The following is an 11769-nucleotide window of genomic DNA, read 5'->3' on the forward strand; positions in this document are numbered from 1 at the left end:
CCTGTTATCGGTTTTGTATAATAATGATGCGAGATTCAAAGTACTCGTCCAGTATTTAGCTTGGGAATATAATTTAAACAGAATTAAGGCAGATAATACGCCAAACACGGCAATGCAAAAGGAGAGGCAATTTAACGCAGCCGATAACTCAATCATAATCTTACAAATCTGATAGACTATGCCACAGAAATACTTTATATTAAAGAAATAAAACAGTCCAGCACCAAATATAAATAAAACCAGACAATCGAAAGCGGTAAAAACTGAAAGCCCAAACAGCAATGCTGAAAAAACCTGTGCATTATTTTTTCATTGACCATAGTGGATCGAAGTCAGCGAAGGGATCGCTAGCATCCTCATTCTTTTTCCCGGTTAGTCCACCGCTGGGATTAACGAAATTCTCCTTCGTAATGCGCTTCTTGCGGTCTGACACCATCGTATCCAGCTGCAGATTCAGATCCGTTAATCTCGGCGGCAACTGATCCAAAATGCCGGTTTTATCAATTTTCTCAACCACCTTCTCGTCCGCCTCCAGTTCAACTGCTACAACAACTTTTTCAGATAGCAGAGGTGGTGTAGTGCTGGTTCGTTGCAGCTCCTGGCGGATATCGTTCAGTACGTCGGGAAGTGGTGTCACGGATTGTGGTGGCCGGGATTTAGCCGGTGATGCAGTTCGCGGCGGTACCGCTGTAGTTTCGATATAATCCGGTAACAAACCATCTGAACAACAAATTTCTACAGCTTATAGGTAATGTGTGATACCTGAATACTGGAAACACTGACTTACAACGATGTAAAACTTGTCGGCTGAGTGTTATGCAAACGCTATACAAGAACTTCAGCTGTTCCTTGTGGTCCACCAGAAATTTTCGGCGATTTCGTAATTTGCAAATTGTCTCAGTGATATCCACTGCAGCTGACCCGCATACCAGGGATGAGTAAAACACCATCGCAGCACAAAATATTCCAGTCGGACCGACGCCCAAGCTACGAACGAATAAACCATATTTATGCACACGAATAAGTGTTCCACGGGCAATGTGTTCTTCGCAACGTACTTGCAGTGCACTATCAGCGGTTTGCCGGGAATTCTCTGACTCTTGTGATAACCACGGACCTCTTTAAGAAAGCTCACCAATTCAAGACTTGCCTGCGGAACGCCGCTGCAAAACGAAAAGACTGTAAGTCTGATACGTCAAGTGTTCACCCTGAAATGTCATACTCAGCCGGCCAAGATTTAAACAGCAGATGCACAATGTTGCGTGTAACCTTTGTCTAAAATCATACCAATTTATGTATTTAAAAAGGTATATGTGATATTTGAGGAATCGAAATTCATACCACTTGATTAGTGACAGCTAACATTCGCAAGGTAAAATTCGCAGTCTCAGTTGGCTCCTTCTGAAGAACGACAGTTATTGGTCCAACATTCGATGCCGTCTGCCTTTGTGATGGCCAGTAGGAGTATTCTTTAACCTAAAGCATCCAATTAATATTAGCTCACGTAGCCGCAGCAACAGAAAAAGAATCAGACCAACCTCAAACTCTGTCATGATCGCTGCAATTACTTCCACCCCTTGTTCCAGTACCATCATCCAGAAATCCTGTACTGTGTTGGACATGGGCGTTTGCGTGGCAATCACCTTCGGGCAATGGTCGCTAACCCCCTAAAATGTACAAACTAAATGTCATCATTCATAAGAAAAAATTAGAAAGAAACGACGGAAAGCTATCTGTAGACATTCCGTCACATTCGTACATCAATCAAGGATGCGTTGATGTAATCATCACCCGTTCCTTGGAGAACAACCCTAGTCGAATCGTCTACAAAGAAGTTAGTGTGACGCTTAGCGAATGTGCCTTCAGCAAGTTTAAAGAATTTCGTACATGGCATAACTCGAACATCGCGGTTTTTGGTGGGATAACACCTGGCAACACCAATCGGATGCTTTCTCGAATCACGATCTTGAATATCTCGCAGTTGCTACAAAATAAAAAAAGTAAATTTTAAAATGTTTCGAAATGCTTGTTTTACATCGATAAAGCTGTCTTGCAACATTTCTCTCCCGCCGTTTTCACATTCTCACCTTCCATATCCGTTCCAGAGTATCAGGACTACTAACGGCTTCTTCCGCATTCTTTTGGAATTCCCGCAGCTCGCTAGCAACTCTTTCCAAGACCACGGGATCAGTTAATGGGTCTTTCGGGGCAACATGGTCTTGCTGCTCCTTAAGCCGCTTTATATCATCCACCGTCAAAACTTCCGGCTGTAAAATCCTGACGTCTTCCTTAATGGCTGGCGAAGCAAAAACTGTCAACAAGTCATCAGCTGAAACCTGGGATTTGAACGGTGCTCGACGCGGCGTTAGAACAGAAGCTTCCGGCAAGGGTGTATCGATATCATCCAACGGAGAAACGGTTTTCTTTGGAATGGCGACCGGAGGATGTGGAGATGACGGTTGCGGGGGAATGCTTTTGTTTCCATTTTGTTGTATCACCTGCAGCGTTGTGCTCGGTTTGTTCTGTTCTGGTTGCTGCGTAGGGTGACCATGATTCTGCGCATATTCTGTTTGGGACGGTGTGTTGCCCCAATTGCCAAGATTTTGCGTATTAGGGTGACCAACAGCAGGTCCTTTCGTATTCACCGTAACATCAGGAAAGGTATTCGCAACGGTTGGTGCAAGGACGCCGTTTTGCGATGAGTATTCAGAAACCGGCGGCTGTGGCTGGATATTCCCGGAGAACCCATGAGATGACGTTGGCATCGACTGGAATTGTGGATATGTTGTAGGCGAACCGGCACTGTAAGTCGCAGGGGCTGAATGGTATGCAGGCTGCTGCTGTGCTGCTAATTGAGATTGTGGCTGGGAATGCTGGTGGCCTGCAGTTTGAGCGAACTGGCCGTTCGAATGAGCGATCGCAGAAGAGACACTCGAAGTGTGCGGCGAATTCCACTGTTGTGTCTGCTGAGGAAAGGAGCTCATGTCGAAATTAGCAGGAGCTTGAGAAATGCCGTACGATGCACCAGCAGCAGAAAACTGCTGCGAAGCTGCCGGTTGGGAGACTGGCTGATACGGGGTGGGCGAGTAAGGCTGGTTGGAAAACTGGTTGTTGTCATGATGAAAGCTCGGTCTCACAGGTCCATGACCGGACATGCTTGTAGCGCCGCCCTGATAGGCCGAATTCGGGTTTACGGAATGTTGCGGATGAAACTGATTCAAGTTAGACTGCGAGGGCATAGTCATCGCTCCGGGAGATCCTGTCTGCGCTGGCGGATTCGGGGTCGTTGACATGGTCGGGTAAGGCATGCTGAAGGCGGGAAAAAGTCGTATAATAAATGCAGTACATTCAGCATTGTTCTAATTATTCATAGGGCACAAACCAGTAATTACGAGCAATATTTATAAACCATAAGTTAAGTGTTTGAGGTTTGTCTCACATGACCGACAGCTTGTAAACCAGTGTATTTTCAAATCACCATAAAGACATACTCAGAAGGGCGAAGCGAACTTACTGTCCATCTCGAGTTGCTGAATACAGCGCCGGTTGATTCGTGGCAGGAGGAGGAGGCATGCGGACACTGGGCGGACGAAGTGGCTGAGCAGCGGGAGCAGCAGAAGGTTGACGCTCGAGATAGTTCATCGGCTGAGGGGGATATGGCTGGTGCATTTGCGGCTGGTAATGCGGCATTTGTGGTGGTTCCGTCATCGCAGCGCCGTAATACGAAGGAACTGGCGCATACATCCCCATATTCTGTTATGAAAAAACATTATATGATCACATACAAAAAATTTTAACAAGTGCTGTACATTCTGATTATGGTAATTAGCAACTAGAGGGCTCATTTTCTTCGCTTCCAAATAATCTCGCAGTGTGGGCTTAGGCATAGATAACGCAGAATTAGCAGATGGTGGTGGTGGCATAAATGGAGCAGAGAGAGGAGAGAACGGCATAGAAACATCGTGGTGGGTGGGAACAGCCGAGTGGATTGGTTCATTCGACTGGGAATTTTTTCTGTTCAGGTAATCACGCAATGTCGGGCCTTGCACGCTGGACGCAGATGGTGTAGCTGTTGGTGGTAATACAGGGGCTGGAGGACGCGTTATTTTCGGCACAATCGGAGCGGCTTGCTTCAGTAGCAGTTCGACTTTGGTTTTCAGTTTGCTAAGCATATCTTTGAAAGATCGATAAAATTCCAGTCCTTCTGCCACTTTTTCCGAAAATACTTGGTACGAACGATAAGCAGATTCGTATTTCTTCAATTCTTCTTCACGCCTGAAAAAAATTTGCACAAATCAATATTTCCGCCAAAGTAGTTCTGGACAAGACAGCACTGCATTTACCGCATACTGGTTGTAACCAATTTGGCTCGCAGATCCGCCAGGCGCTCCACAACCGCGGTCGTTGCGGCAATAATATTCTCCTGAGCGCTTATGTTCTGTTCGAGTAAGGTGGTGATGGATGAATGTTTTCCCAGCTCCTTTTCGAAAAAGCTATCCAGATTCTCATCGGCCACAGCTAACACTTTCCCCGTAATATCGTCGTTCTGTAGGCTAGCCCGCAGTTCTTGCAAAAACTCTTGTCGCTGACGCTTCATTTCGTCTACTTTGCCCCTCAAACGCTCCAGTTCTTTCAAATCATCCTTTTCATTGGTCACTGCAGCATTAGAAAATAATCAGATAAAGAGAATAATGAGTAAAGAACGCTAAATTCATTTGAAAACTGTACTTTTTTCCATATCGATGGCTGGCAAACTATTTTTCATGGTTTCTACCGGTCCGCTCAGTAAATGCAGTACAGCACTAGAAGAGTCCATATAATGTTGCAGATCGTCGCTAGACGACACTGCAGCCGCCAGAGCGCCAGAATATCGAGAAAATTCGCTATCCAACTGCGCCATTTGAGATCGTTGAGCATCATCCAGAGCGCTCTAAGAAAAATTTCATTAGCACAGCTATTTCAGCTTCGAACGGCACCAAAGGAAGAAGACAGCAGCTTCAATAAGAGGTCACAGCGCACCTTTTTTAACTCCTCCAGAAGTCTTCCGATGTCTTCGTTCAACCTCCGAACATCTTCGGTAGCATCGTTCAGTGTCTCAGCTTGACGAGAGATGTTACGCGAAACATCTCCCTCGCCGCGCAGCGACGCCATCGTGTCTAAAAGGCTCTGCGGGATCGCCGTGAAGGAAGCCGGAATTAGTAACTGCTCCAAGCGTAAGGCAGACACGATCGACCTAATGTAAAGTTCTTAAGCCATAGAATACATTCCAGCATGAATACGTTTAACATACATTAACTCCACATCCTTATTCTCGACTTTTTCGGTGATTTCCCTCAATAAGCTAGCCTTTTTTTCACTAAAACAATCAAAGCACAGATAAACACTAATACCGGCAACATACGAAAGAACACTTCCTTGGAACCAAGCTTTCACCAACCTGTATAACGATGCCTTCTCGTGCGCAGATATTGGGACCAATCTCGAAAAGATATCTTGCGACGCGAAGTCCGTCTCATTCAATGGAATGCCTTTTACCAAGGAAGCCCCTGCAAAAAGCCGATAAATTATTGAACCACTTTCACTACGTAGGCAAACAGGTGAGTCAGTAAATGTTTTTTACCTTTTGTAGGTGGTAAAGTTAGAACATCTGGAATTCGCTCGTGATAAATGAAATCGTTGTCTTTCTTTGCCGCAGCGGATCTGTAATTCAATAAAAAATACACAAAAATCACACAAAAGGCTACAAAAATTAAACAAACATGCTTGCTGCATACTTCTGTTGAACAATATCGCCCACGAACTTGACCGCTTCTCGGCAGTTATCGTCATCGCCACAGTTCTGCAAAAGAATAAGCAAAGCATTAACCCATTTCCGTAAACACAGAAGAATGTGATAATACTGCAAACGACTTTAATCAATTTCGACTACACCTACTTTAATTAATTTCGAACAACCGGTTAACTCTTTCGCGGCTGCATCCAAATATGCGATCCTTTCGCCCCATTTTTGTGATTCTTCGGCCTGACATCCCAGTTGGAAATTCATAATGCACTGGTAGTACTGCACTTTCAACTCCAACAGTTGACGAGGAATAAAATCCTTCGACCCATAAACTCTTAAAACCTTTGTCACAAAACTTTCTAGCAACCCAGTAACCTTGAAGTTATCCATGCCAGGCATTCGTGTTGTAGTCTCGCTGTCCAACGTTTTCAAGCATTCCTTATAATATTCCACAACTTGAGCTGCTACTCTGGCAATAATGGAACTTTTGCGATTGTCCAGTAACGATTTCTCCAATATACATTCTTGAGCTTGTGCCTGCATTGAGTACAAAAAGTTACCATTGAAAATTCTCACAGTCAGTTAAAATATTATACAAATACGTTGACAGAATAATGCTTAACTGATAAAAGTAACTTACCAGCATCAGTGTGATATAAAAGGAAAGGACATCGAAGGATAAATCAAACGTCGGCATACGGGGATATTTGTCTCGGAGATGCTCAAACGCCCATGCAGCGCACTGGAAATGTGTGCACGAGACTTTCATCGCCTAGACCCAAAAAGGTAAACGTCATAAAAACCAAAAATGCAATTCACATTGCTTCCAAAATCACAACCATTAAAAAAACCCCAAAGTAACTCAAACCACGCAAAAAAGCGTTCTCCTGCTGACGTTGAAGTACGGACAATGAATGTCAATTAAATACTGAACTATCACATGAAAAAAAAAGTTGCCGAGAAATTATTTCGCATTCGCGATTCTTACGTCGGAATCACCACGGCGATCGATAGCGCCCAAAATGGAGTGCAGTGCTCCAATGTTGTACAATATATTGGCCTCTTCGAACTTTGGATCCTTGGAATCCACAGTTTTGGCAGTAAAATTATCTTGCCTATAATTGAAAGATGCATTTCGTTCGCTTCGCAAGCCATGCTAGACACCGTATATCGTGCACTCGAAATTACCAAGAATATTCCACCGCGGCGTCCTCCGTTTCCTTCATCGGAAATCGAGGATAGAGCATTTTTAATTGGCAGAAATACCGCTTCAAAACATTACATCCACTGATATCCCGGGTAGCTTTAACCGCACTCTATAAGAAATGTAAAATAAAAAATTACTATAACAAATGCGGTACGCATACAGCGTCATAAATCGAGTTTATACGAACATTGCGCAGGCCTTCCAGTTCCACCAATTCCCTGTCGTATGCAGCTCCTGATTCACCATAATTAGCAGATATAAACTAAAAGCACAGAAATCACAGCAATTTCGTAATGAGATGGAAGGTAAATACAACACAGCAATATTACATTTATAAATGAATGCAAAACTAAGCTCTTCATCGAAAACTGTAGCAATCTAACGAATCTCATCACTCATGATTTAAAAAACAAATGCAGCGAATCATTCAGAGGAATGCAAGCATATGAATTACCTGGCGAAACACAGTTCGAAAGTTTGGATTATTCCGACTTTCTTTCAGATCCAACGATAGCATCGCCAGCCTGCAATCAAATTTCATGCATTCAGCCTTCACACGTTACGTATTTAATGAACTGATTTAAGAGCACCAAAAACTGACGGTACGGGCACACAACAGGTTCGCAACATACTTGGGTGCTGCCTCCATGGCGCTGACGGATAATTATGGGGTAGTCGCTCCTTGAAAAGTGTCCCCGACAGACAAGCTTTAACCGAGCGGAACAGAACAAGTTGGAATACAACCCCGCGACAATCCTCCCGAAAATCCAAAATCCAATCAGGGAACGCTCGCCCGATCTCTAGTGCGGGCGAAATGAGCAACTGCAACACAGGACTAAGAGACCTTGTTCGTAGAGTGGAATAACTTGTAAGGTAGGCTATAGGGCTTCGAAGTACTTTCAACAAAGGATCACAAATCCTCCATAAACACAATTACCTAAACAGATGTTTATTGTTTCTCAAACAGCACGACGCAAACCAACTTTCTTCTACGATCTACACATAAAGTACACTCGCTAATCCAGAAATAAGAAAAACAGGAAATAGAAAACAGTCAGTGTATGTACCGTGCACGTGTACTGCAGAATGTGTTGACATCACATCGCACACGCGTATGAATCATCAATTTTCATATACAGAGTCCAGACGCTTCAAGTCAGCGTTTCAACGAGTCCAGAACGCTAGTCTATTATCAGCTTTTTTTCAATTAATAAGCGAATTTATAAACCGAATGAAAATTTTATGCATGTCAAGAAATTTTCGAAACTTATGAAAAAAATTTATTAATGTACGAGTACAGTATGCTAAATATAATGTGGCGTTATACGAGTACAGTACTCTAGTATTGCATTTGTGGCTGCCCTTTTCCATTAGTACGAGCACTTCTAAGTTTCTAACCATAAAATTAAGATGAGCATATCTATTTATCTTCAAAACTATTGATCATGATAATAACGAAGCCATAAAGTTAACGATACAGTGAAACCTGTTTACTAAATACACCTTCGGTTAAAGCAAAACCGTATGTACTATCCAGGTGTATGTATGTATTACACAGAGCAGGACCTTAGTACTGTATATAGTAGGTCCTGCACAGCGTTATATTACAGTCTACGGGACGCGCCGGTTGAAATTTCCGCGTATGTGATTTCCAGGTGTATGTATTTACCGGTGTATGTAAAAGACAGGTTTCACTGTAGTAGTAGTAGTCAAGATTGCTAATGCTTTTACTTACATATAGATGTCAGTCATATTGTATTTTATCACTTATCTGTAGCAGAACTATATGTACAATACTGCACATTCTATTGAAGTACAAAATTGTTACACGTTTGAATCAGAAAAGCAGAACAAATTATACGGTATAATTTGTTCTGCTTTTGAATTTACACACTAATTCCGGGCCTCCGGCTCATTAAGTCTATTCTATACTCTACATGAGGTTACGTATTACATATTAAATTTTATTGTAGTCTAGAGGTAAATCGTCGTTGTACGATATATATTCTGCGTCGACTGCATCTGCAACTGTCACCGGAAGAACACTGCATCCCAGCTTTACGCTGCCGGTAGTCCCGCCTGCAGTTTTGAGGCGAATTTTCATGGACATCCAAACTTCATTTTTATCTCTTCGTTCAGCAGGCGTCACAATTGCAAATGCCAATAAGAAAAAAGTTATCGACAAAAATTTTATACTCAGTTTACGAGTAGCAATTATGGAACTTCACGGTGCGAATTTGCAACTCACAAAGAATCGAAGTGTAACGGACACGTTTCGAGCAGTGACCAAAAAAAGGGAAAACTCGATTTTTTGAGGGTATAGCTTTCAGGCCCAAACGTGCACATAACATTCCCATGTGCCGGTGGCAACTGCCCTTCCGTCCGGCGCCACACCCACAGTACTGACGCGATTCTCATCGCCTAACAAAACTCCAACCCGCGTACCGGTCACAGTGTCCCAAATATTGCAAATGGCATCGTCATAACCGGCAAAGATCAGTCTTCCGGATTTGGAAGTGGCTACGCAGGTAGCCGCTGCCCGGTCCATGTTCTCGTGCTTATACACGGCCGCCTGGCGGTCAGCCCGAATATCGAAGAGACGACAGGTACCGTCCTCGGACGCCGTGACGAAGGCGTATCCGCTGGGATGATAATCTACGCCGTTCACGTCATTTTCGTGACCGAAAAACGTCTGATGACACAATCCATCCCGAATATCCCATAGTTTACTGGTTGAATCACAGGATCCTGGAAAATAATAAATTTATTTTCCGGCGTTCAGCTGGATAATATATGTTGAGAGCGAGGGTGTGTTCGTTTATTTTAAGCCTATTAATCGAGATTCGTGAACGATGATATTTTACAATGGGTTTGCGTTAAAATTTTTGTACTCAGAATATAGTTAACTGAATTAAAATAGAGTACTTCAAAAAATCTGGCAATATTCTTACCAGAAAATTGCGCAGCATTAAGATATTCTATGGAGTATATATAGGAATCGTGCATAGGCATATCACTACTGGCGTTGCATATCACTACATATAGATATTAGAACTGTACGCTATGCAGATCATACTAAGAAATATAATCAGCCGCTTCGTACCGGAAACAAAAGTTCGATTATCTCGGGAAACGGACACGTGCATAACATCGCCGACATGGTTAGCAAACGCCGTCGTCGTCTGACCGGTTTCCACATCCCACAGCGCGCACGTCTTATCACCGGAACTGGTTAAAATCTGCTCATCGGTCAGAAACCGGCAGCAGCTGATGAATCCCGTGTGCCCGGACAGTTCCCGCCACACTTTCTCTTGTACCGCCGTGGACGTCTGCTTCTCGTCCTTTAGTTTGTACACTGAGCATATATTATCCAGGCCGCCACTGGCCACCAAACGCTGCGAAGGGGAATACGCACAGGCCATCACCCAGCTGCATTTCAGGGAGACCGCGCCGGCTTTCTTATTCGTGTAGGCATTCCACACCAGCAGCTTCCCGTCCTGCGAAGCCGACACTAACTGGTAGGAATCCGAGCCCCACTGCAGCGCGTACACTTTGGCTAAATGTCCCTTGAGGGTTCGTCGTTTGTGCAGCTGTACACGGCTGACGGTGGTGGCCGGATTGCGCCATGTCTCCTGATAGCTCTGGTCATTGGGAATGTACTGGCGGGAATGGATGGTCGCGGAGAGGTTGGCTAGTTCGGCCTGTAGTTCGTTCTCCTCAACAGACATGTTGAAAAGGCATCTGACTTTTTATACTGTATTCGTTTGTTAAGGTATGGCAGCAAACAGGTGCTTACACCAGTACAATATCTTGCCTTTATCGGAATATGTGCTGCATCAGCGAATTGTTGCGCGGTGTGCCAAGAGGCCCAAGACGAGACGCGCATGGCATTGCAAATTAGACTGGCGTGATAAGGCTGCTGGTCGTTTGTGTTGTGATAAGCGGAAAGGTGTTTGAGCAGTAAGTTGTTTGTTGATAATCCTGCTACGTTGATATTTTAAACTATTAAAATTGCATTTCCTGTACGGCTGCAGTGGGTTTATCAGGTTTGCGGCAATCTGTAAACAAAAAATGCGGAATTGTTATCTTGTTGCATGACGTTACAGGAAGTGCCAATTACGACCGTAAATTACGTGACCAGAGATATTCCAACGCAGCGTTATTATCAAGGAAAAGTGAGAATTTCTCCGCTACACTTTGTATTTAGACAAGAAAAATTTGTTAAGAACGTGTGGTGAGCTTGTTGCACTGTAAATCGAAGAATAATGCGGTCAAGTATGTATAATGTATACGTACGTTGTACAATACATTCACCCGGCTCTTTTGTAGCGCAATATTGCCAATTTATGTTTATGGACAATTTTGTTTCAGAAAAATTTTAAATGCATTTTCGTCGCTAATTTACTTTGTAGAACCATGGCTCTATCCGCAACAAGTCAAAATAAACTAGCTTTTCGGGTAGATTAATCGTGATAACAAAGCTGAATAGCAAATTAGTCCACAACAAAGTGTGGCGCGTCCGATTTTTTAAAAGCTTACAGTTGGTAGTCCTTAAATATACTACTGTAGTTAATCCTAATCCTAGTCGTATTATTTGCTTCTAAATCGTATTGCTAGTATGTTGTAAATTAGACACAAAATACTTAAAATAAGAACACACTTATTATGTATCATATCATAATTATGATGTACTATTATGTACACATAAAATTAAGCACATATGCATATATTTTTCGTTACAGACTTCAAGCTGATACTCCTAAACTGCCCCAAAGTACAA

The 11769-nt window shown here is 43.2% G+C and overlaps 2 protein-coding genes across 4 annotated transcripts; both read right to left on the bottom strand.

Moving 5' to 3' along the window:
• Positions 1–41: 41 nt before the first annotated feature.
• LOC129586761 (tyrosine-protein phosphatase non-receptor type 23-like) lies at positions 42–8195 on the bottom strand. 3 transcript variants are annotated; one of them, XM_055480164.1, is made up of 27 exons: positions 8057–8195; positions 7622–7811; positions 7444–7513; positions 7177–7251; positions 6971–7098; positions 6771–6897; positions 6423–6554; positions 6158–6319; positions 5936–6100; positions 5775–5839; positions 5621–5700; positions 5438–5546; positions 5291–5356; positions 5020–5233; positions 4729–4930; positions 4344–4656; positions 3810–4275; positions 3515–3753; positions 2088–3309; positions 1888–1984; positions 1760–1824; positions 1539–1667; positions 1342–1476; positions 1223–1275; positions 1059–1163; positions 788–987; positions 42–720 (listed from the first exon to the last, which is right to left on the bottom strand). In XM_055480164.1, the coding sequence occupies exons 2-27, from the start codon at positions 7636–7638 to the stop codon at positions 302–304; spliced, it is 5055 nt and encodes a 1684-aa protein (XP_055336139.1). In that variant the 5' UTR covers positions 7639–7811; positions 8057–8195; the 3' UTR covers positions 42–301. The 3 variants fall into 3 exon arrangements, with proteins under 3 accessions (XP_055336139.1, XP_055336137.1, XP_055336138.1); XM_055480162.1 differs by having other exon boundaries at positions 7927–8063; XM_055480163.1 differs by lacking the exon at positions 8057–8195 and adding an exon at positions 7887–8016.
• A 901-nt stretch (positions 8196–9096) lies between these two features.
• Positions 9097–11011, bottom strand: LOC129586809 (guanine nucleotide-binding protein subunit beta-like). The gene is made up of 2 exons (XM_055480252.1): positions 10093–11011; positions 9097–9737 (listed from the first exon to the last, which is right to left on the bottom strand). The coding sequence occupies exons 1-2, from the start codon at positions 10715–10717 to the stop codon at positions 9316–9318; spliced, it is 1047 nt and encodes a 348-aa protein (XP_055336227.1). The 5' UTR covers positions 10718–11011; the 3' UTR covers positions 9097–9315.
• Positions 11012–11769: the final 758 nt, after the last annotated feature.

The sequence above is a fragment of the Paramacrobiotus metropolitanus genome, unplaced genomic scaffold, assembly GCF_019649055.1.
Source record: "Paramacrobiotus metropolitanus isolate TYO unplaced genomic scaffold, Prichtersi_v1.0 Parri_scaffold0000022, whole genome shotgun sequence".
Lineage (NCBI taxonomy): Eukaryota > Metazoa > Tardigrada > Eutardigrada > Parachela > Macrobiotidae > Paramacrobiotus > Paramacrobiotus metropolitanus.